Here is a 22,908-nt window from a genome sequence, read left to right as displayed (position 1 = left end):
ATTATTATTAATTTTATGAGATTAAAATTTTAAAAATATTAAAAAGAAATTCATCTTTTTTTAGCATTTGCATCATTAATGGATCATCGATATAAAATGAGGGTTTTAGAAGTAATTTTAATATTTAGTTATGGTTAAGACTATTAAAGCTATTTAGAAGAAATAAAACTTAGATGTGAAGAACTTTTTAAGTATTATTAACATGTTTTAGGTGTAGTTAGTGGTTCTACTAGTAATGTTAAAATTGCTACTTCTTCTTTTGTTGCTAAATCAATAATTTTACGTCGATTATTATGTAAAACTAGGACTTGTAATTATACTCAAGATACAACGTTTGAGTTACAATATTATTTAGAATCTGACCCATTAGAGGTTTGTGATGAGAATTCCTACAATGTATTAGATGGGTGAAAATGACACTTTGCTCAATATCGTGTGTTATATGTAATGCCACGTGTTTTACTAAGTATTCCAGTGTCTATAGTTGCTTCTGAATCAACATTTAGTGTAGTTAGAAGAGTACTTTAAACATATAGAAGTTGTCTAGTTCTAGAGACGGTTGAAGCATTGATATACTTTTAGGATTGGTTTCTTGTCGAAAAAGGAGATCAAGCAAGAGAAGTGGATCGACTTACTAATGAATTAAGACAAATAGAAATATAATTAGAAATATTTTTATTTTCTGAGTTGAATTGTGCAAATGATAGATAGGTGAGTGGGTGCCAGCCTAGTTGAGATGTCCTCATACTATAGTGATGCAATTCCTCACCCAAATGTTTAAGCTTGTACTTTGAATTCTTATATGTAAATTATTGATTGAATGAATGAGACTAATATAAATGCATTTTAAGATTTATTTCAATTAATTTATGATTAATCTTTTATTAGTTATTATTTATATTAATGAACTCTAGTATAAGATTTACATATTTATAAATTTTAACTTTAGTTTAAAAACTAAAGTATTTATATAATTAAAAAATTATTGTATAGCTTAAAAACTATAATTTAGAAATTATAGTTTAGAAGTTAAGTATTTATATAAATATATAAAGTATTTACTAAGTAATTAAAGTATTTAAATAAAAATTTAAATTTAAAGTAAAGTAGTAAACTAATATTTTAAAGTTTAAAGTATTTATATAAATTATAAGATTTTAAAACATCGGGTATGGATATACCTTTTGTAAATTAGAGATGCCAATCATTATACGTGGGTTCACGTGATTCTTCGATCCTGAGTTGGTATGAACTCTATGGCAAATAATTTTTTAATGGAAACGTGTTTGGTTGAGAAACATGAGTCGTGATAAACTGATCTATTGACATCGAACTTGTCATGAGAGTCAATTGAGTGTCACGTGGGCAAGTTAAATTATTACGATTCATGTAACAAAAATAAAGAACCACAAGGCAAAAAGGTTGAGAGCGACTTCCACTCATGATTTTAAAGCTCGTCCGAGACCGAGATGTATCATCCGAGTTAATTCGGTATCGGAGTTAAACGAGACCAACTCACAAAATCACTTTTTTTATCGAAATTTAGAATTCGCATTCAATTATTCAATTTTTTGAATAAAACATCTCAAATGTATCAAAAAATTCGTTCGAGACAACTCAATATATCGTACGGGAACAAAATGAAATGCGAAACCGAGTTTTAAAACCATGCTTCCACTAGAGAAAAAGGAAAAAAAAAAAAAAATCTTAATAATCATTTCATTTTGAGACTTCCACCAGAATCACTACTTTCCTGAGAGCGACTTTAATCTACCATTTTATGCTTGGTCATATCTGACACGATGGCAAATAAATTATTCCAAAGCTGCACATGGGCAACAAATTAAAAATGCATGGTGAAGATTCAGAGAAGAAACGTGTCTTTAATCCTTTGTTGTCTCTTCTACAAAACCTTATCCGCAGAGACTTTAGCGACTTGGATTCCTTTCTAAATACAACTTGAAAATTTATTTATTTATATCAAAAATGCCCTTTAAAAAAAATTTCTTACCAAAAATATCCCCCAAATACTTATTTTGAAAGTGTATTTAGTCATTTAATGCACCTTAACGTGTACTCTATCTGGGGCACATGTCAACAAAACCCTTTCAGTTTCAACAAGAGTTGTGATGGATGCAATGGCTGACGTGGTAAGGGCACAGAGTACTAAAATCGCTTGCGTTCATCATTATTCTTTCGACAAAGACCACATGGGTCTTCTTCGTACTGTTTATTTAATTAATGTGGTTTAGCAAAACATGATTGGCTGACTAATTTTAATTGATTTCTCTAAATAAGCTATATAAGCAACTGAAGGCTCAACGTACATCTACAAACACATCAAGTGTAAGTGCAGAGGTGTGAAATCATGGAGAAGCAAACGACTCAAGTGTCATTCTGTGTTTTTCTTTTAGTTCTTGCTTTGCTTTCAAGCCCAATATTATCTAAAGAAGTTGGTAAGGCTCTATTGATCTATAAAAAACCTAATGTTTTTCATGTTTTAGCTGAGATGGTAGTTGATACTCTAACCATAAATATCTTTATCTAATCTCTACAATAACTAATAATCATTTATGAGGGGATACACTAATGAAGATTCGATGAAAATCGAAAGCTACCTACACATGGGATGACATAACCATGCAAGGAAAAAAAAATTTGAAATCCAATCCATATCTATCCTTCTCCATGTGTAGTTGGCTTTCCATATTTTTTCTCTATTATCTCGTTAATTGTATTATGTTACTTTACATGTTATATTGTAATTATGTGTTCTTAATTATTCATTTTGATTCTTGATGCAGATGATGGAGGGGATTTTGATCATGAAGAAGGAAGTGGCCAGGGACTTAAAAAATGGGGAGATCTTAATCTTGAATTGTCGTTGTGTGAGATTGGACAAATGCAATCTCCCATTGATTTGAGGGATGAGAATGTGTCTAAAAGCTCACATCTAAAGGATCTTAGGAGGAATTATAAACCCTCTATTGCAACAATTATAAATAGGGGCCATGATGTAATGGTGAGAAAAGAAGCTTCCCTCTATCTACATAATAGAAGTCATATATATTTCACATAAAATTGATTAAGAAGTTAAAATAAGTCGGGAAATTGATTTAGTTTTTACATATAATTATCATAAAATATAATTTGTCTTTCTTAAATATTTATCCACTTTCCTTAAAAAAAGAGGTTGAAGATAACGGATTAAGAGAAGGAAAATTTAAATTTTTGGCTAGAGATTAAAAATTAGGGCATTTGAGTATTTACACTTTAATCTATTTAAAAAACTAAGGTCAAGGGATACATGTCATCAGTGTTTCAAAATATAGGGGGTATCTCTAATATTCAGTAAAACATAGGGGGTTATATCTAAATCACCCATCTTTTTTAAGGTGACCGTATCAACCAATTATAAATAGAATTATTTGTTATCAACTTTAAGTGTCTTAAGTTTTATGTACCTTCATATAATAAATTTGACTCTACAACTGTACAAAAATTATAAACAAAGTAAAATGATTTTTAGAACTTTACATCAAACCAATTTACAATTGTTTCGGCTTCTTTCAACTTAAAATGATGCTCCACAATGAACTAGTTACCATCTAACAAGACAAAATGAGGCTTAGACAAGTAATTAATTAGTCATGATGAATCATTGATCTAACCAAAATAAAAAAAAATTCTCTCTCTAAAAGCATTTTAAAATGTGTAAAATGTAAGACCCAATTTTACTAATTAATCTAATTTCATCATACCTAACAAGTAATTAATTTGTCATGATGAATCATCCATCAAACCAAAATAGTTTTTTTTTTTTTTTTCTCTAAAAGCATTTTAAAAGGTGTAAAGTGTAAGGCCCAACTGTACAAACCCCATTTCATCATACCTAACATAACCATATTTTATTTTGTCATTCAAAAGCACGTGTATGAGGCGCTTTTGAAAGCTGTATCAAGGGTATTATAAGCCAACTACTTTACTATTATAATGGGGGAAGGCGGAGTAAGTGTTTATTTACACCAAAATTTAAAAGATAAAATATTCCCCCACTTTTATATTTAATCTTTGAGTCGTGATAATATGACGCTCCTTCTTGACAATGCCCTCATCACAGAACAGTAGATCATTTGCCTCAGGATATGTAGAATCATAAATCTTTTTTAGTGATCTACGATTTTGTGATGGGGGCATAAGGGGTTTGTCAAAGGGGAGCGTCATATTATCATAGTTGTTAATCTTAATATTTTGAAAGTTATTTTTGTCTAAAATCAATGAACTTACAATGGTATGGTCATTATCACTTTGGTTAGTTTTTTGAATTTACAAAAATATTCTTTTATAAAGTTTTTTTCAAAATTTTCTTAATTAATATTTTAAATTACAAAAAGGCCCTTACTATACATGTGCTTTTGTGCATGCCACATTGTAGTTCTCTTCAATTATCAAAGCTAATATTTCTCTAGGTAAATACTACACTTACACTTGATAATAACCTCCCTCTTCATTTTTTGCTTTTTTTATTTGTGAAATTTCAATTGCTAGAGGATGTGATGATCATATTTTTCATTTTGATATATGGTGCAGGTGAGATGGATAGGTGGTGGAGGATCAATTCAAATCAATGGTACTCAATATGTGCTCCAACAATGCCACTGGCACTCACCTTCGGAACACGCCATCAATGGCCAAAGGTTCCTCTCTTTCTCTCTCTCTCTCTAATATATATATATATATATATATATATATATATCCTAGATCATTCAAGAATGAAAATTTTCTCACTGAAAAGTTAATCCAGGATTTCACAAAACGACTAACCACACGATTTACACAAAAACTGCCCTCATTAGATTTTATATGATTGGTCATTTGGATTTCTATAAAATCCCGGATTGACTTTCCTGTGAACAAAAAATCTCTCATCCTTACATATTAAAAGATAAAAACATCCATGGATTATGTTCCCCTAATTAACTTATTCGATCTAAAAATTACCAATAAAAAATATAATAATAAATACTCTAAAAATTGAAAGAAAATAAGAAGAAAGAAAGAAAAACCTGTTTTTAGAAAATAAAATTTAGAAAACCCCATTTTCTTAGTTGCTATTCGCTAACTTGGGACAATATTTTAGAAATTGTGCGTTTTACATTTGAATTTACAGGTTTGACCTAGAGTTGCACATGGTTCACCAGACCTCAGACCAGAAGATAGCAGTAGTTGCAATCTTATACAAGATTGGAAAACCTGATAAGTTTTTATCAGAGGTAAACCTTCACAAATAACATAGATTCTCTCTCTTTTCCTCTCTCTCATAATTTTAATTACGGGTGTTTTGTTCTTAGTTGAGGGAACCTATCAAGTCCATAACCAATACCTCTGAAGAAGAGAAGCTGTTGGGTGTGGTTGACCCAAATCACATAAAGATAGGCAGTAGAAGCTACTATAGATACATGGGCTCTCTTACAACTCCTCCTTGCACTGAAAATGTTGTTTGGACCGTTGTTCATAAGGTCTGCTCCTTAGCTATAACTTAATTACCTATGGAAACACTACTATTATCTGCAAATTAATTATCCATCTTTTAATCCAAATTTTTTATGACTTTTTTTTAATAGGTTGGGACGGTTTCAAAAGAGCAAGTCAGATTACTAAGGGCCGCTGTCGACAATGTGAGTTCCTAGCTTCGATATTGTACACATTCAATCACATATAGAGTAGACTATTTTCTATTGAGTAGTGATAATCGGACTCCCCACGTGGCATACTCAAAATACTCTCCTGACATGGCATGTATTAGAGCCATAGATTTTATGCCTCAGGATACACATATGCACATCCCCATAAATATGTGCTGTTGTGTATCCCTAGGAAGAAAAAGCCTTATAATTCTTGCATATGCCCCCATGAGGAGAGTATTTTGAGTATGCCACGTGGGGGAGTCCGAAAATCATTACTCTTTTCTAATAGGGAAATAGGATGTCCGGCCCAAGATAAGAGTTAAATAATCCTCAATTAGAATATGAGTGCTGATTTTCTAATTAAACAGTCTTCACTTGGTCAACATGGCACAGACATGGAACCATAGATCTTTTTCCTCATGATACACAACTTCACATCTCCGAGGAAAACGATCTATAGTTCAATGTTCGTGCCACGTTAACCAAGTGAAGACTTTCTAGCTAGAAAATCATTATTCTAAGAAAATAGCATTACAACAATAATCACAAAATTCTCCAAATTTTTCAAAAGATTCATAAAATTCTCCAAATTAAGGGTAAGCCGATTAATTTGACGAATTGACAAATTTATCGACGAGCAATCATGGAATATGGTTATATTATTTAGAAAGAGGTTGAAGATGGTATGTTTTGGTAGCAAATCCAATAAAATATTTTGTATAATCTCCAAAATTTTGCTGATTTTTTTACGAATTGACCCTCATTGAATAATTACCGAATCTCAACTTGTTATTACTATGATTACAACCAAGCATAGTTACAAATTTACAACATATATATGCTTGTAATATAGCAACCAATGGACTAGGAGTACGAAGAGGGGGAAAATGGAAAATTCAAGGAATGCTGAGAAAAAACCCCTTTTCAAGCCAAGAAGTCTGCACCTTTGTTGCCTTTTCTCCATCAGAATTCCATCTTGCAATTGACAAATGATCTACTGAGACTCTGAATTTCCCGAGCAAATTAAGAATAATGCATATTTCTAAACCACTATAAATTTCACTGATCTATTTTATTTAACATTTTATTGCTTTAATGATTTGATTTATGGTTTCATGTTCATAGTTATTTTATTGATTTTTCACATTTATAATTAATGATAATTTTCTTGTAGCACTCAAATGCAAGACCACTACAACCACTCAATAATCGTTCAATTTACCTCTACCAACCAAGGATTGTCAGCATAATAGAGGATGTTCTACCCATTAGTTATTGAATCAAGTAAGATAAAGTTTAGGACTTCATCAGTGTTTACCGGTTCGGGATTCCTTATATTGGATCCTCGAAAGTTATTACTTGTGTACTGTCTATGTTTGTAACTGAGTATCCTTTACTCAATAAAATAAGATGAAGTTTAGTAGACTTTATCAATGTAGAATGATTCAGGATTCCTTATATTGGATCCTTAACTGGTAGCTGGAACCGTAATTTTGTTAAATTCAGCTCACGAAATGGTAATTTACCCTACTTTTAAAGGATAATGCACAGGGTTTTTAGTAAGCAGCTGACATGGCAAGGGTACAGAATCATAGATCTTTTTCTTCGGGATACATAAGCAAAAGTTCTGTGGTTATGTGTCCTTGCCATGTCAATCACACACCAACTGCGCACCAAAAACCGAGTGCATTCGTCATTATTCTAAAATAATTTGCCTCCATGAAAATTTGACAATGCTCAAGTAAAACAGAAGTGTCTGACCATACTGTACACTCGAGAGTTGGGTGTCTTTGGGGCTTAGACCCATAGTTCAGTTGGTTTGACACATTGCAAAGCAACTTTGAGAGAGAGTTGGGTGTCTTTCACACAGCAAATAGCACAATCTTCCAGGTTTGTTAAACCCATGAATGTTTGTGATACATCTTAGTAGACCTACACTACACACCAATAAAGACAAATTGATGCCTGATTTCTATCTGTTGGATTCAATTATTATTTTTTATTCGACTTGTAACTCATTATAGACATGTTCATAAAGCCGAACACACCCTAAAATTAGTCAAAATTAATAGTTGACTAGAACTCATTCATTGATGGTCAAACAAATGGCAAGTCTAAAATTTTTGTGAGGCCTGTCAAGTATAACCCCAAATTAAGGTTTTTCCATCATCTTCACAATGAGTCATATACATCCACTTGGATATCCGCTTGAAATTTGGTTAAAAGTCGGATGCGGATGTCCATTAAGAAAGTGGATAAATAGTAGGATATGGATATCCTTAGCATATGTGGGTAAAAAATCGGATATGGATAACCAGATATAGAGTCGTATAAGGATATGGAAATAGCTTCATCCAACCCACACCTGACCCATTGCCAGCCTTAATTTTGAGAGAGCAAAGCTCATGAGATTGAATGACTGTTCTTCTTATCTAAATTGAAAGAATGGCTCTTCTCACTCCCATATGCTTAATTTTTTCTTTTCAATTGGAGTGGAATAAGTAGTAGTTGGGATGCCAATAAAACCTCTTTATAAATGTTTATGTAACTTGTTAGAGCTGTAATGCTTCCCAGCACAGTGAAGTCCTCCAATCACCAAGAACACACCAATAGCTAAACACATAAAATAAATATAAACGATGTTTTAGTCCACAAAACAAAATTATCATAATTCAAATGGAGTTGGAGCACACCCTAATTATATCAATGAAATCAGGAATCAAGATTTAGTCAACTTTTGTGCCTACCTATGTTGTTGTTTGATGCATACCAAGGTTATTTTAAAGACTAATGATTGAAGTGGGATTGCACAGAACCACAGATCCTTTTCCTTGTGTATTCCGAAGAAAGAGATCTGTGGTTCTGTGCACATACCACGTCAACTGTGTCATCACCACGTATGTTTTAAAATATTTGAAGAGAAATCTCCTTTCAAGATACACCAATCTAACAGTAATGATGCCTATTATTATTAGGGAAAATTATCAAAAAAATCAAAAAAAAAAAATTATTTATGAAAAACAATCTAATTTTTAAAAAATTCAAACAAGGATACAAATCCGGTCTTTCAAAGATCGGTTTTTCTCTCTCTTCAATTCTCTCACTTCTTTCTCTCTCCTCTATTATTTAAAAAACAAAAAACAAATTTTTTTTAAATAACGATCTTTCAAAGATCGGTTTTTCTCTCTCTTCAGTTCTCCCACCTCTTTCTCTCTCCTCTATTATTTTTTTTAAAAAAAAACGAATTTTTTTTAAATACCGATCTTTCGAAGACCAATTTTTCTCTCTCTTCAATTCTCTCATCTCTTTCTCTCTCCTCTATTATTTAAAAAAAATGAATTTTTTTTAAATACCGGTCTTTCAAAGAAAAAAAATTTTCTCTCTCTTCAATTCTCTCATCTCTTTCTCTCTCCTCTATTATTTTAAAAAAAAAAAAATTTAAATACCGATCTTTCAAAGACTAATTTTTCTCTCTCTTCAATTATCTCACCTCTTTCTCTCTCCTCTATTTAAAAAAAAAATTTGGGCTGGGGTGGAGATTATTAGTCCTGGGAGAAGATCATTTTTTTGGCCAAAATGGAAAACCATTACTTCAGGGAAGATTATTTCTGATTAAAATGCATAATCACAGTACCTGCAAATTATATTTTTCTTCTCGATTTTTCCTTGCAATTATAACGATTATTGGTATAATAAATTAATCCTTTCTTATTGATTTCTTTGACGGGTCTCATCTTGCTCAAAATCCCAACATTGTAAGGATATTGAAAATGAAGGAGTTTTTTTTTTTTTTTTTAAATATTAAATAAGGCAAGAGGATAAAGATGAGTGTGTTTTGAGTCATGTTTCATTGGTCTCTCATAGACGATCATGTTAAAAGGGGATGTGTCATCACCCTTATACAAAATTTTGAACTATGCAAAATTTCAGGATGAAGTTGTAGTTGTGACAACGGTAAAATTGACCTCTTGAGTGAACTCCAACTATCTCACTCTTCTGCATGCTCCTATCAGACCAATAACTCTTGAACCCACAACATTATTACTTGGGCCAACTCAGAGAAAACACTTTCGTGCAAAGTTTTGCAATAAATTTTGTACTAAAACTCAAAATGCCCATAAAAAAGAGTAGGGATCCATAAAGGTGTCCCATAGCTAACGAAGGTCAGGTGGCACCTTATTTTTATGCTACGTAGAATTTTAGGATTCATTCATGAATCTACACATAAAAGATCAGATTGATTGATGATATGCATACATTGATAATAACAGAGAGAAAAATCAGTCTTTGAAAGATCGGTATTTAAAAAAAATTCATTTTTTTTTAAATAATAGAAGAGAGAGAAAGAAGTGAAAGAATTGAAGAGAGAGAAAAATCGGTATTTAAAAAAAATTCGTTTTTTTTTTAAATAATAGAGGAGAGAGAAAGTGGTGAGAGAATTGAAGAGAGAGAAAAACTGGTCTTTGAAAGATCGGTATTTTAAAAAAATCGTTTTTTTTTAATAATAGAGGTGAGAGAAAGAGGTGAGAGAATTGAAGAGAGCGAAAAACCGATCTTTGAAAGACCGGATTTGTATCCTTTTTCGAATTTTTAAAAAATTAGATTATTTTTCGTAAATAATTTTTTTTTTTTTTTGATAATTTTCCCTTATTATTATCATCAAATCCTTTATCTCATTATACATCGGCCCACTCTCTATAAAGTGATTTCAAGAGCATAGTTATAAAACTCATTGAGTTGAATTGAATCTTGTCCGAGTTGACTCAAATCTATTGGATTTTGAAATGATTCAACTCCCAAAATCAATGAAACCAGTTCGTCAAGTTAACTTTGGGAAATCATTGAGTCAAATCATCAACTCAGCTTAGTCTAGCTAAGTCTTGCTAGTGTATTTACCGATCTTGTGGAGAGCAGAAAGATTAGGGCTGCAACTTGGGTCTTCGGCAAGCCAAACCCGAACCCAACGGGTTCAACCTGACCTTATATAAGTAAAGTTTTGTCACAGTGAGTCAGGGTTCAGGCCCGGGTTTGGGCAAAAACATTTTTGACCGAGCCAAACAGGATTGGATTCGGGCATAGACATCGGATTACCCAAGCCCGAACTTAATATTAAAAAAGTATTTTACATACTTTTGTTTCTTTCTCATTAACCATTCACATTTCAAGCTTTAGTTAATCATCATCATTTTTTCTTAACATTTGCTTATAATTACATGTATGTGAACTTTGAAATATATAGTTTTAGGATAGATAATTATAAGTTTTATATTGTTTACATATCAGTTATCTTTACATAAGTCATTATCATTACTAAATTATCTAATATTAATGAGGAATAAGTCAATCCGACAAACTCGACTTGGATTGAGCTTGTGTTTAGCATTTCCTGCTCGAAAGCAGGTTGGGCATGGTCACGAGTTGATTTTGCCAAGTGTGGGTTGATTCCTAGCCCAGTCCAACCCGCCCGACTTACAGCCCTACAAAAGATGGTAAAAGTTATTCGTAATTTGTGGGGAGTAAAATCATTGTCGTCCTCCAGCCCATCCTCCGCAATCTCCCAACTGATGCTCCCGCAGATGTTCCTATGAAAACAATCTGAACACTTAAATCAGTGACAATGTTAGCGGATTTATAGTATGAGCATGAAAAATTACGTACTTTTGCCGTGGTCTTACCTCTTATTTATAGATTTTTTCTTTTCTTTGAATCTTTATAAACCCATGCTTATCCTTCAATTGGTGATTTCTTGTTAGTAATTAACTTCCATTTTTGCACAAGATTTGGAGTTATTTCTTTGTCATGTGAATAATAGTTGTTTTGATACGCCTATCGAGTTGTTAAACTTGTACATATATATTTAAGAGACCTATAGATAGGAAGATATTCCTGGGGATTCCATTGAAAAATGTAGTTGCCGAGGTTGAGACATCCAGTAAATTATTTACTGAAAATTAAAGTACCACTAAGAACCGGTGAGATAATTATCCATTGAAAGAGTATACAAGTTACTTGAGAAATCGGTAAACATTTTTTTTCTTTTTAAGTTTGTTTTTAAAAATAGAGAAATTATTTCTTATGTGCAAGAGATTTTTCACTTGTAGAAAAGTTAATTTAAGATTTCACTGAATCCTAGATGACCAATCCCACGAAACCTAACGAGAATAGTTTTGTAAATTTGGTATGCCTTCAATACACGTGAGTTCATGTGATTGGTTGGTCCAAAATTTTATGAAATCTCAGATTGACTTTTTTATGAGTAAAAAATATTTCTTTAGAGCATTTCCAATGGAGATGTTAAAATCTACATTTTAAATGTGCCACTTAGGCACTTTTATCACATGTTAACCACTTTTTAACAAGTGAATTTATTTAACAAATTCAAGAACTTTAACATACACATTAACGTATACATTATTTTTCAAATCAAACACTTTAGAGAACTGATTTGGCTAGCCAAACCGCTAACCATAGTTAACACACACATTAGCAACTAACACAATGACTAGACTTTGATATCTGATACTAATATACATTTTAACACGTCCATTGTGAATATGATTTTAAAACTGATCCTAGACCGAGGCGTAGTGCCCGAATTAACTCATTATCGGAGCTGGAGCTGAAGGAGACCAACTCACAAAATCACTTTTTTGACCGAGATTTAAGACTCACGTTCAATTTTTTGATTTTTTGAACAAGACATTTCAAACGTATCAAAAAATTCGTCCAAGAGACTTGGTATCGGACCTGGACGAGACGAGACGCGAAACCAAATTTTAAAACCATGATTGTGAATGCTCTTAAGTTTAGTCAATCTCTTCAATTTAGTATTTCACCCATCATAGGACACTGGGCCCCTTGGAAAGCCCATTACCAAAAGATACAGCACTTCAACCAAGAAGCTCCCTCCCATTCCTTTATCCTATCTTATCCTTCTCCTTCAACTTGCTCTTTCAACTTGCGGTGCCTTAACTCACATAAGATCAGTATGCATTTGAAGTAAGAGAGAGAGAGAGAGAGAGAGCTTCCACTGTACTTTAGTGTCCTCTCCGCGGTTCATGTAATTGGATTCCACCGTACCGCGCAAGTTCCCTATACTATAGTTTACGTGACTGGATGCACATGTTCGTACAATTTTTTATCAAGTTGCTATACTGCATGGATTCTTATAAGAGAATGTACCAAAAGGGCCATATATGCAGTCAAAATTACTGGAAGGGTCATGCTTTTAAAATATTTATCACGAGTCAGATATCCCTTTTGGTATTTATTTATTTATTTTCCAAAACATACTGTATTTTCCCCAAATAAAATATCATCTTTTCACCAAAAAAACATACTTATATTAAAGTTTATGATGTACTTAGGCTAAATGGGAATCTTTTTTGAAAAATAAAAACAAATCATATGAAGTTTAAAAAGAGATAATAAATATAAATTCAATTGGAAAGCATTAGCCTCAATCCAGATTGAGGTTCTTCATCCAACAGACAGCTGAGATGCTAGGAATTCAAAAGAAAATATTGGAATTGAACTCTAGGAAATTTGCATTTTTCCTCTTATCGATCTCAACTATCTATTTGATGAAGAACCTTGATTGTGGGTTAGAGGCTAGAAAAGTCCAATTCAATTTAGCATCATACAATGGATATCCATTTTGGTAAAAATAAAATAAATACCAAAATAGATATATGATTCTTTTGATAAATATTTTAAAAGCATGTGGCTGAGCTGGTAATTTTGGTAAAATACATTATCGTTTTCGTAAACATAACCTCCACAAAAAGTAGCAATCATACACAAATGTCACACTCATACTTAGGTCATCTCTTAGCTACCAAATCTTCTGAACCATTTGATGGCTCCGGAATACTAGTTATTATTGCTCTTCTTGCACACTTTATATAAAGCCTCACTCCCACTTCAGTACTTCCATGTCCTCTCTTACTTCAGATGGGCAAGGGAAGGTTTTTGAGGGCATGCCTTAACAAATGGAGAAAGAAGGGCCCAAAAGTGTTTCCTTCTTCAACTTGTGAGCATTGGTTTCCATGGAACCCACGGTCGTCACCGTGGTTGCAAGACGAGGTGCTCCTCCCCAAAGATGTCCCCAAGGGTCACCTTGTAGTCTATGTAGGACAAGAATGGAAGAGGTTTGTCATCAAAGTCTCCATATTTAATCACCCATTATTCAAAGAGTTGCTAGATCGAGCTTGCGAGGAGTATGATTTCAATCCCCACTCCAAGCTTTACATCCCTTGCGACGAGAAAATTTTCCTTACTGTTATTCGATGTGCTACCATTAGCCCAATTCCAAGGATCTGTTCATGTCTTTGAGGGCTCCTTCAAGCCAAGTTTGCTTCATGAGATCTCTGTGGTAAAAATAACATAGCCTTATGTGTGTACGTACCCCATAAGACAGACCCCTCTTTTGCTTGTATGTATAAGAATCAGGATCAAGTAAAGTGTCATGTTTCTAAAAAATATGAACTGAGTTTTGTGGCACGTTGTAGTAGGATTTTAAAACACATCAGGCTCCTTACCAAGCCATTTCTATATGACATGTAGCCTGATCTGTTTAATCTCCAACATTGTCCTACTCGATCTCCGGTTGGGACCGTTTATTATAATAACACTATTAGTTGAGTCTCAAAAATTAAATATGATTTAAAACAAGGCAAGTGAGGTGACTGAGAAAAACCTACTTAAAATCAGGCATCTCCGGGTAGGTGCAGCCGGACCTTTGGATGATGACATTTGATGCGTAACACCCAGCTCTCACACATTCTTCGATGGGCTTCTCTTGGACCAACTGAGACAAAAATCCCCCAACAAATGCATCTCCTGGGAACCAAAATAGAAGATTAAATTGCCTCTTCCACAAAGCAGAGAACTAAGAGCAGGATATTACTAGGATTTTCCTTTCCATTTTGATTTTATTACTGTAAAATGCAGAACAAGACATAACTTGGATAGATAACAAGGGAAGGTATAGGTTTCGATTCTAAAGTATGTTACCCAGATACCTCAAAATGGTGATGTCAAAATAAAAAAGGAATGAGGGAAAATATATTTCATGGCCCAACTATTTCATTTCTGTCCAAAAACCTATCTGATCCATTAAGTACCTCAGGAACTCCAAATTAACGTGGTCAAAAGCATTTTTCACATCAATTTATATGAATAATCCCTAGGATTCCACATCTCAATCCTCAAAAAGTGCATTCATTTGCTATCAAAATACCATCAGGGATTTGATGCCCCTTGCTTTTTGACCTATTACCAAAAGGGTAACCCTTTTGAGTCTAGATTACAGCAACTGACATAGAATCTTATACACCAACCCAACAAGACTAATAGGCCTAAAAAATCAAGGTACAAGAGTTTCTTATTTTCAGTTTTTATCAACTTATATTTGTACAAGTGACAGGTAGAAAATTATGATATATCTTTAGACGTTTAAAATAGTTAAGACGTATTCCAAGGGGGGGATTATTGTCTATTGCAGCAGTCAGGGCTCTTAAAGAAATAAGAGAAAACATACTTATCTAAAAAGAAAAAGAAAAGAAAAAAGATAAAGAGTGTGCATACCTGCCCCATTGGTATCAACAAGCTTCTCTTTGGGCAACAAGATCACAGGGAACAATTTCACCTTCCCATCCTCAGCAACAACAACTGGATCAGCACCTTGAGTGATAACAGTAATCCTTTTATGAGTTCCAGTTTCCTTGGGCAACTGAGAGATCTTCAAGACAATCTCTTCAACATTCTCAGTCTGATGAGCAAAGAAGGCCAAATCACATAAATTCATTAAATTGTTCAAACTCAAAAGGAATTGCAAAATCTCACATCAAGGGATCCATTACCTCCCACCCATGAACTCTCGAAAAAGTTCTTGCTTCTGTCTCATTCCCTAAAACATAGTCTGTATACCTGAACAAAGAGAGCTCAGTCTTGTATGTCTTACTTTTTTAACTCATTTCACAAAGAAGAAAGAGAGGAAAAACTTACGGTAAAACTTTCTCCTGTACATCCTTAAAGAACTCACAAATAAAAGGCGCAGAAAGGTTCATTGTGAAGACCTGCAAACCAGTTCAAGAGTAGTACAAAGCTAAAAGCTGTATTAATGCTGAAATTATAGAAAATAAACAAATAGAGAAGTATTCAGTCATATTAACAATTACCTTGTTGTTTGCAGCTGAACATTGTTGTTTGCAGCTGCATGTTCAGCAACAAGTAGGATAGACTCTGGAGACACAGTGAAAAAAAACCCGGCAATATAATAGAATTTGGCCTTTTCAACTGTTTGGATAGAAGTTTTAATTAAGTTAGCTCAAAAGAATATATATAACCACAGATAGAGCACAAGTATAAAAAATCAAGGGATGAAAGTTACCCAATGCCCAATTTTCTGGTCTCTTCAAATGTTCAGATTTGTAGCAATTTGCTGCTGATAAATTGGCAACTAGTGACCTGTTCATATGGTTGTCATAGTCCAAAGATCACATTGTTAAATAATAATGTAACTGAAAAACAGAAGACGACAACAATAAATTAGGATATCATTCTGATGTGGATTGACCAACCATTTAAGCCTGAATAATCTAGATTATCATTGAGGTTCGTAGTGGGACCCACATAGGTCAACAATCTCAGATGTCTTGTTTCCCATTGCAAACCTCGGCAGTGGCCGGCAATGGACGTTGAAGACAACCCACATCAATAAGCTTATCTTCTTCTGAAGGAGAATCATCAATGGAAAATTTTTGGAATAGAAATTTTGATATAGAGGTTAAATTTTTGTCTGGGTGTGGAGTGTTAAAGGAATTCAGAATGGGTTGAACAACTTCAGTAAGGGGATTGGTTTCAAGGTACAGATAACAGGTTCATTTTTTTGGGGATAACTGGTATAGTGAACATACATATATGTGTGTGTGTGTGTGTGTGTGTGTTATTTCGAATTAGAAAAAAAAATTGATGCAGAATTTTTGGTTTGGGGAGGATATCAGAGATTCGGGACTTCAGTTTTAGAAGCAACTTTAATGATTGTGAGGTATTCCATAGATAGTCACAAAGTACATGATATTCCCATTGTCCCCATGAACAAGGACAAGTGAACATGGAAGAAGAATCACAATGGTGTTATCACAGTAAGCACTTTCTACCCTATGCATGATAGCCCATGCAATTCCACGTTTCCAACAGCTTTCATTCAGGGATCCAAAATTCCTTCTAAGGTTTCCTTCTTTGTTTGGACCACAATTCTGGGCAAGATATTTATGACTGACCATCTCATATCTCGTAAGATTATTATGGTAGATTTTTACTCTCTCTACAAAGATAGTGGTAAAATTTCCAATCACTTATTCATTGTGAGATGGCCTTTGTAGTCTGGTCCCATTTTTCAACCTCTTCCAGAAACAATTAGACTCATCCTCAAACTATCGTATCTCTTTTCCAAAGCTGGCATTCCATGAAAAGTGAATTTCCTATGGGGACTGATTTTATTTGCAATATATAAGGTTCTTAGGAAAGAGAAAAACAGAATGATTTTCAAGGAATGGAGAGCTCGGTTCATGATGTTATTCTTGAAGTTAAATCACTTATTTTCTATTGGTCCAAACCCCATAAAGAGTTTTGAGCCCTATTTTTTAAGGATATCGTCTTTAGGTGGGACTGCATCATGATTGGAAAAGTTAGATCTTGCATTTTTTTAATAAAACCACTTCTACTATTATTTTTTTTTTTTAAATCAATGTGCTTGGTATGAGTATGAACATAGCCCTGGCTTGGCCAAGAGGGATCAAAATAGGCATTATGGGTTGGGGTGGGGCAAATATATTGCATGGTGAGCAAACATGCCCAGAGAGGTAAAGTAATCAGGTGCCTATAGTGGACAGTTTGTCTGAAGATGAGTTCGATGCATCAGACAATTTGTGACTTGGAGTTGTGTGAAAAGGCCCATCATGATTGGCCTCAAGTTTTCATGTTTTGTGCCACCACCAATGGGCATCAAGGCATGATTTTGGGTAACAGATGCCCACTCAGAATTAGGCTTGTGGGCAGCGGCTCCCTCCAAAATGAATTTTTTAGACTGAACACAAAGGCTAACAATAGCTCAACTCTACAACTTTATGCACAGAAAGATGCAACTAATCAACGACATAAATCTTTGTTACCCCCATCTCATTCATTGAGATTGGCATTCTCAGGTTCATCTCACTGTCTATTAGTTATTACTAAGAGACATGGTGTTTTAAAAACTTATGCCTCGAGGCGAGGCGTAGGCTTCATGCCTTGAGACTTAAGCTTCATCAAACATTAGTAAGACTTACTCCTTAGAGGTATGACGCGTATGCCTCATGCCTCAATATGTACTGAGGCTTACTCCTCAATAGGTTTGGCAGAACCCAATATCGTGAGTCAAAAAAATCATTTTTTTTTATTTTCTTATTTTATTTTACACAAATAACACCCCCCCCCCTCTCAATGTCTCTTATTTACATAACCCTACTTAATATAAGTGTTTTTTGTCTTCTAAAGTTAGATTATCAAGAGATCTCTTAAAATCTTTCTTTCAAACCCTAAAATCTCCCTATACCAAGATTTCTTCCTAGAGGTTCCAATACTCATCTGAATTTGAATCCGTCGTTCCTACAACTTTCTAGCGAAGATTATGATCAAATAGAACCAAGAAATCAAAGATTTTCTATGGTTTTGAGGTATGTGATTTTTTTATGTACATTTTTGAACTTTTTACCTATTGCATTTGATAGATGAAGAGAATTATGAAGACATAGAGACAAATCCAGAAGATGTTAGAGGAATCCGATATCTTGATGATTCTTTGGAAGAACCTACTAGTGAAGATGATGGAGATGATTTTTAGTTGTTTTAATTCTTAGGGTCAAAACCTTCATTCCTAGATCTAGCATAGTTGTTTATTTGATATTTGATACTCTATGAGTGATGATACATTGCTATTTTGCTACTATATTACATTGTTACTTTCCTACATTTTTAATGTTTAATTTTTATTCGACGCTTGAACGTTGTTTACTTGTTTCTATATTTTTTCTGAGTTTATTATAATTTTTTTAGATTTTTTTTTAAATTAATTGAGGCTTACGCCTCATTGTGCCTTGAGGCGTAAAGCACACCATAGGTACTTTAAAACACTGATGTAAACTTAAGAAGTCAAAACATATATAATCATTTTCATATCCCACAAGTCAATTTCTTGTTTAGAAAGTCAAATCACCTCAGATCAAACATCATGATTCAAAGGGCATGGTTTATTGCCTTGGAAGCAGTCTAACTAGGACGCCTAACTTCCATGAGAAAAGGACCAATCGGAAAAGGGTGTTGGACACGTATGTTAATGTGATATCTTAGATCAGTTCTTATCATTTACATTTGTTATTTGAATAATCTAAATGGTCATCTGCCAATCTATGTGGAGACTTAAATATTTGGTACTTATACAATAGTATTTTATGTGAAATAAAGTGCTTAAAATTGGAAATAAAGTACTACTGGAACAAAATAAAAAATAATTACCCTCCTACGATAAACTTATGCTTAATCATATGACATAATTGCAGAGGAAGTGTTATGAAGAACTGACCTTTCACCATCCTTGACACAAACAGCACATGTACCTGTTGGTGCAGTCTCATCCTCATAATAATGAACCTGATTGAGAATAGGTATCGTGTTAATTGGGGTATCAGATATCCAAGAGAAGATAAAGCAGCAAAGGCTAGAGATACGAGAAAACATTAGCAGTAAAAGATCTTACATTTACACCAGCAAGTTTTGAGTTTTTTTTCATCTCCTCCCCAAACTTGTCCTTTCCAATGCAACCCATGTAACTAGTTGCACCAGGAACTTGAAGCATCCACTGCAAAAGACAAAAACATCACTCCACATAAAAAGTGATATAACCTGAGTAAAAAGCACGCATAGATTGTTCAAAATAATACTTGAGCGACCCTGATTGAGTTTTGTGTTGCTCCTGCACACATCAAAATAACATAATACTCATAATTAGCACATGAAAAGGCATACTTAATAAGAAATCAAATGTCAACGTAATCCTTAAATTACTTCCAGCAATATACTCCACATCGTATTTAGCAGCCAATTCATCGTACCTGAGAATATTCACCAAGTTTAACTAACATCTTTTGGTTGACATACATCAAGAAAAAAATGCTTGATGAATATTTGGGATAAGGCATATGATGGTGATTGATCATGATGATCTCACCACCAAGTTAATGCTTGAAAATTGTTGGTATAAGTCTTTCTAATTGAAAATGGGAACAAACACTTAACGCAAAGTCAGACCAAAAACTATGTGTGTTGAGTCCAAACATACATTCCTTTAACCTAAGGAGGTTTAAAATTACAAGGACTGTAAGGGTGTTCTTTGAAGATTTGTTTTTTAAGTGGGATGCTTTGTGTCTTGTGTAGCTAAAGTTGGGCTCGTTGTTTTCCTTTATTTTATTTTTTTCCCTTCTCCTTTACTTGTATTTGGGGCATGGTTTTAAATCTCATCCAAGTTGTCTCGGTATCGTCCACCAATGAGACGAATTGACAAGTCGTCTCAAAGACATGGTTTGTTCTAATTCTAAGGCATTTTTTAAAATCTCGTCCAAGACGACTCAAATCAATCGGATATCTCGTCCAAAACTCAGTCTCGTTCATGGACGAGAAGTCAAAACGAGTTTAAAAATCATGATTTGGGGTCACATCGGCCTCTTTTATCAATAAAATATTATACTTATCAAAAAAATAAAAAATACAAGGACTGGGAATAATAAATAAAATTTAAAAAAATGGCTTCAAGGTTTTCTTCAACAAGAAATCTTGAAATAAAACAAACGAGCAAAATAAATCAAATCATGAAATATCTTCTAGCAGGCCAAACTAGTAAACATGCCAAGTCCCAAAATCAGAAACAAGAAACTAACATTGGTAGGTGCTTGTCCTCTGCAAGAATAGCATTGTTCAACTTGATATCATATCTGTTAACAAGCAAGACAACATTCCTCAATCAAAGCATGCAAAAAAAAAAAATTAAATAAAATCCACCCAATATTGATATCTGACGCAAGAACAGCAGAACAAGGGCCAAAGCCTAAAAGCAAAAAATTTGGGTTCGAGGGCTGGATGAATCTTGTTCCTCCATTAAATTCTGTGTGAGATCTATAAAAACGAAGTCAGCTAAAATGAAAATAATCAAAGTGAGAGATATTTCTACTCATTTTCGAATATCTCGTCTGCAAGATATATTTATCTTTCATAAGTACAAGATCAAACAAAAAGGGAAAATGACCTAATTAAATTAAATCGAAGAGAGCGTTAAAAAGAATCAATTTTCATTGTTGCAATGGCGAATAATAGCTGAAATATATCAGGATCAAAGCTTTTACGAGCTAAATTTTGAAAAACAGAGCCTATCAAATCAAAGACAATTAAGTACAAGAGAAGGAATTACTTGTCGAGGAATTGATCGTCTACGACAGCCGAGATGTCTAGAAGGGGATTCCCCATCCCCAAAAGGATTCCCTCATACGCCATTGTTTTACAGAGTGAGAGTAAGCGACACAGAGAGCGAGCAAAGACATATATGAATTTGTAGGCCAAGTGTCCAACCTAGTCACTCGAAAAGGAGCTTGAGCGGTTACTTTACTTTACATCCCCCTCAACGTTTTGCTGAATATTCTAGATGCTCCATATTTTTTAAAAACGATGCGCTACATCCCTTGACCTTGGTCTATACTCGTTGACTTATGAAAATGATGTAAATGGTCTCATCTGCATTTTTATTTTATTTTTTTGCCTAAAAAAATTTTTTTTTCTCCCAAAAATCTATCATCCCTCACTTGGCCAATTTATTTTGAGAGCTATTATTGGCACCCTAACTTTTATTTCTTACACTCCAATTTCTTAAATTATTTATCATAACCCCTAATTAAAGATTAAAACACACCATTCAAACACTACAAAGCTAAAAGCTTTGTTCAAGTTATTACCTCACCATTACAAAGACGTTATAACACAGTCAAACAACTTCACCAGTTGTTTACAATTAGGATTACGCTCGTATAAAATCTTGAATCTATGAGAGAGAGAGAGATGGAGTTTCTATTAGCACCCAAATTTTACTTATTCTTGACGATTCACTTGTACTTTTTTTTAGGGGGGGAGAGGGGGGTAGTAAGTAAAAGTTGGGGTGCCAATAGTAATTATAAATTTTAATTGTAAAGATGAGGGCATTTATGAGAAGCCAAAATTTGGCCTATAACCACACTTATAATAGTAAAAAATTTGGAAAAATTACTTAAAAGACTCTGACAGAGAAATTTCTTTCAAGTAGTCCCTAAGTTTTAAAGTTTCTCTTAATAGTTCATTTAGTAAAACTTTTCTTTCTTATCAATCCCTAAATCTCATTTCCCACAATTGAAACGTCAAAACTGCCCTAACCATTTAAACTCACTATATATATATATAGGGGACAATTCATGAGACGTAAGTAAAAACATATGTAAAAACAATGGTTTTTCAAAATATGGGTTAGTAAAGATCTTCCTCACAAAGAATCAACTCAGTCTGTACTTTCTAACCCCATCAAAAGTAATTTAGAATGTGGACCATCAATTTTTTATCAATAATTAATAACCACTTTGAGGGATTTTGAAGTTTCATATTATGTTGATGTTTTGTGAGGATGATCTTCTCAACATAGAGATCATCCACACAAAAAATAAACTCAATACAAAATTTATAACCCATATTTTGAAAAATCATTGTTTTTACGTATGATTTTACTTATGCCCCATGAACATCCCTCATATATATATATATATATATACAGGTGGTGTTTGGAAGCCCTAAAGAGAGCAAAACATTTTTTCAATGCATAGGTTTGAAATTTCAAAATGAGCTGATTTTTTGTGAGGATGATCTCTATGATGAGGAGATCGTCCTCACCAAAAATCAGCCCATTCCAAAACTTCTAATCCCATCAAAAGTGATTTATAAAAATTGAATGGTCCACGATTCTTCAACTTGTAAACTAAGGTTAGAAGTTTCTGAATGAGCTAATTTTTTGTGAGGACGATCTCTTCACCATAGAGATCGTCCTCACCAAAAATCAACTTTTTCGACATCCCAATCAAGTTTTAAAGACTTCATTTTGATCTAAAGGATTTGA

The 22,908-nt window shown here is 33.5% G+C and overlaps 2 protein-coding genes across 5 annotated transcripts; one reads left to right on the top strand and one right to left on the bottom strand.

Annotated features, from left to right (window-relative positions):
- The first annotated feature begins 2,297 nt into the window (after positions 1–2,297).
- LOC147385807 (alpha carbonic anhydrase 7-like) lies at positions 2,298–7,112 on the top strand. The gene is made up of 7 exons (XM_086424046.1): positions 2,298–2,456; positions 2,805–3,022; positions 4,591–4,697; positions 5,171–5,273; positions 5,352–5,519; positions 5,625–5,678; positions 6,862–7,112. The coding sequence occupies exons 1-7, from the start codon at positions 2,369–2,371 to the stop codon at positions 6,964–6,966; spliced, it is 843 nt and encodes a 280-aa protein (XP_086280172.1). The 5' UTR covers positions 2,298–2,368; the 3' UTR covers positions 6,967–7,112.
- A 4,142-nt stretch (positions 7,113–11,254) lies between these two features.
- On the bottom strand, positions 11,255–21,341 carry LOC147385806 (adenosine kinase 2-like). Of its 4 annotated transcripts, none has more exons than XM_086422705.1 (13): positions 21,190–21,341; positions 20,663–20,716; positions 19,794–19,840; positions 19,670–19,701; positions 19,486–19,587; positions 19,312–19,379; positions 16,081–16,157; positions 15,889–15,986; positions 15,696–15,766; positions 15,551–15,617; positions 15,276–15,459; positions 14,390–14,528; positions 11,255–11,282 (listed from the first exon to the last, which is right to left on the bottom strand). In XM_086422705.1, the coding sequence occupies exons 1-13, from the start codon at positions 21,270–21,272 to the stop codon at positions 11,270–11,272; spliced, it is 1,035 nt and encodes a 344-aa protein (XP_086278831.1). In that variant the 5' UTR covers positions 21,273–21,341; the 3' UTR covers positions 11,255–11,269. The 4 variants fall into 4 exon arrangements, with proteins under 4 accessions (XP_086278831.1, XP_086278830.1, XP_086278829.1 ...); XM_086422704.1 differs by lacking the exon at positions 11,255–11,282 and adding an exon at positions 13,362–14,118; XM_086422703.1 differs by lacking the exon at positions 11,255–11,282 and adding an exon at positions 13,362–14,056.
- Positions 21,342–22,908: the final 1,567 nt, after the last annotated feature.

The sequence above is a fragment of the Akebia trifoliata genome, chromosome 14 (assembly GCF_017979445.1).
Source record: "Akebia trifoliata isolate Shusen 1 chromosome 14, ASM1797944v1, whole genome shotgun sequence".
NCBI lineage: Eukaryota > Viridiplantae > Streptophyta > Magnoliopsida > Ranunculales > Lardizabalaceae > Akebia > Akebia trifoliata.
This window is presented reverse-complemented; position numbering and strand designations above follow the sequence as displayed.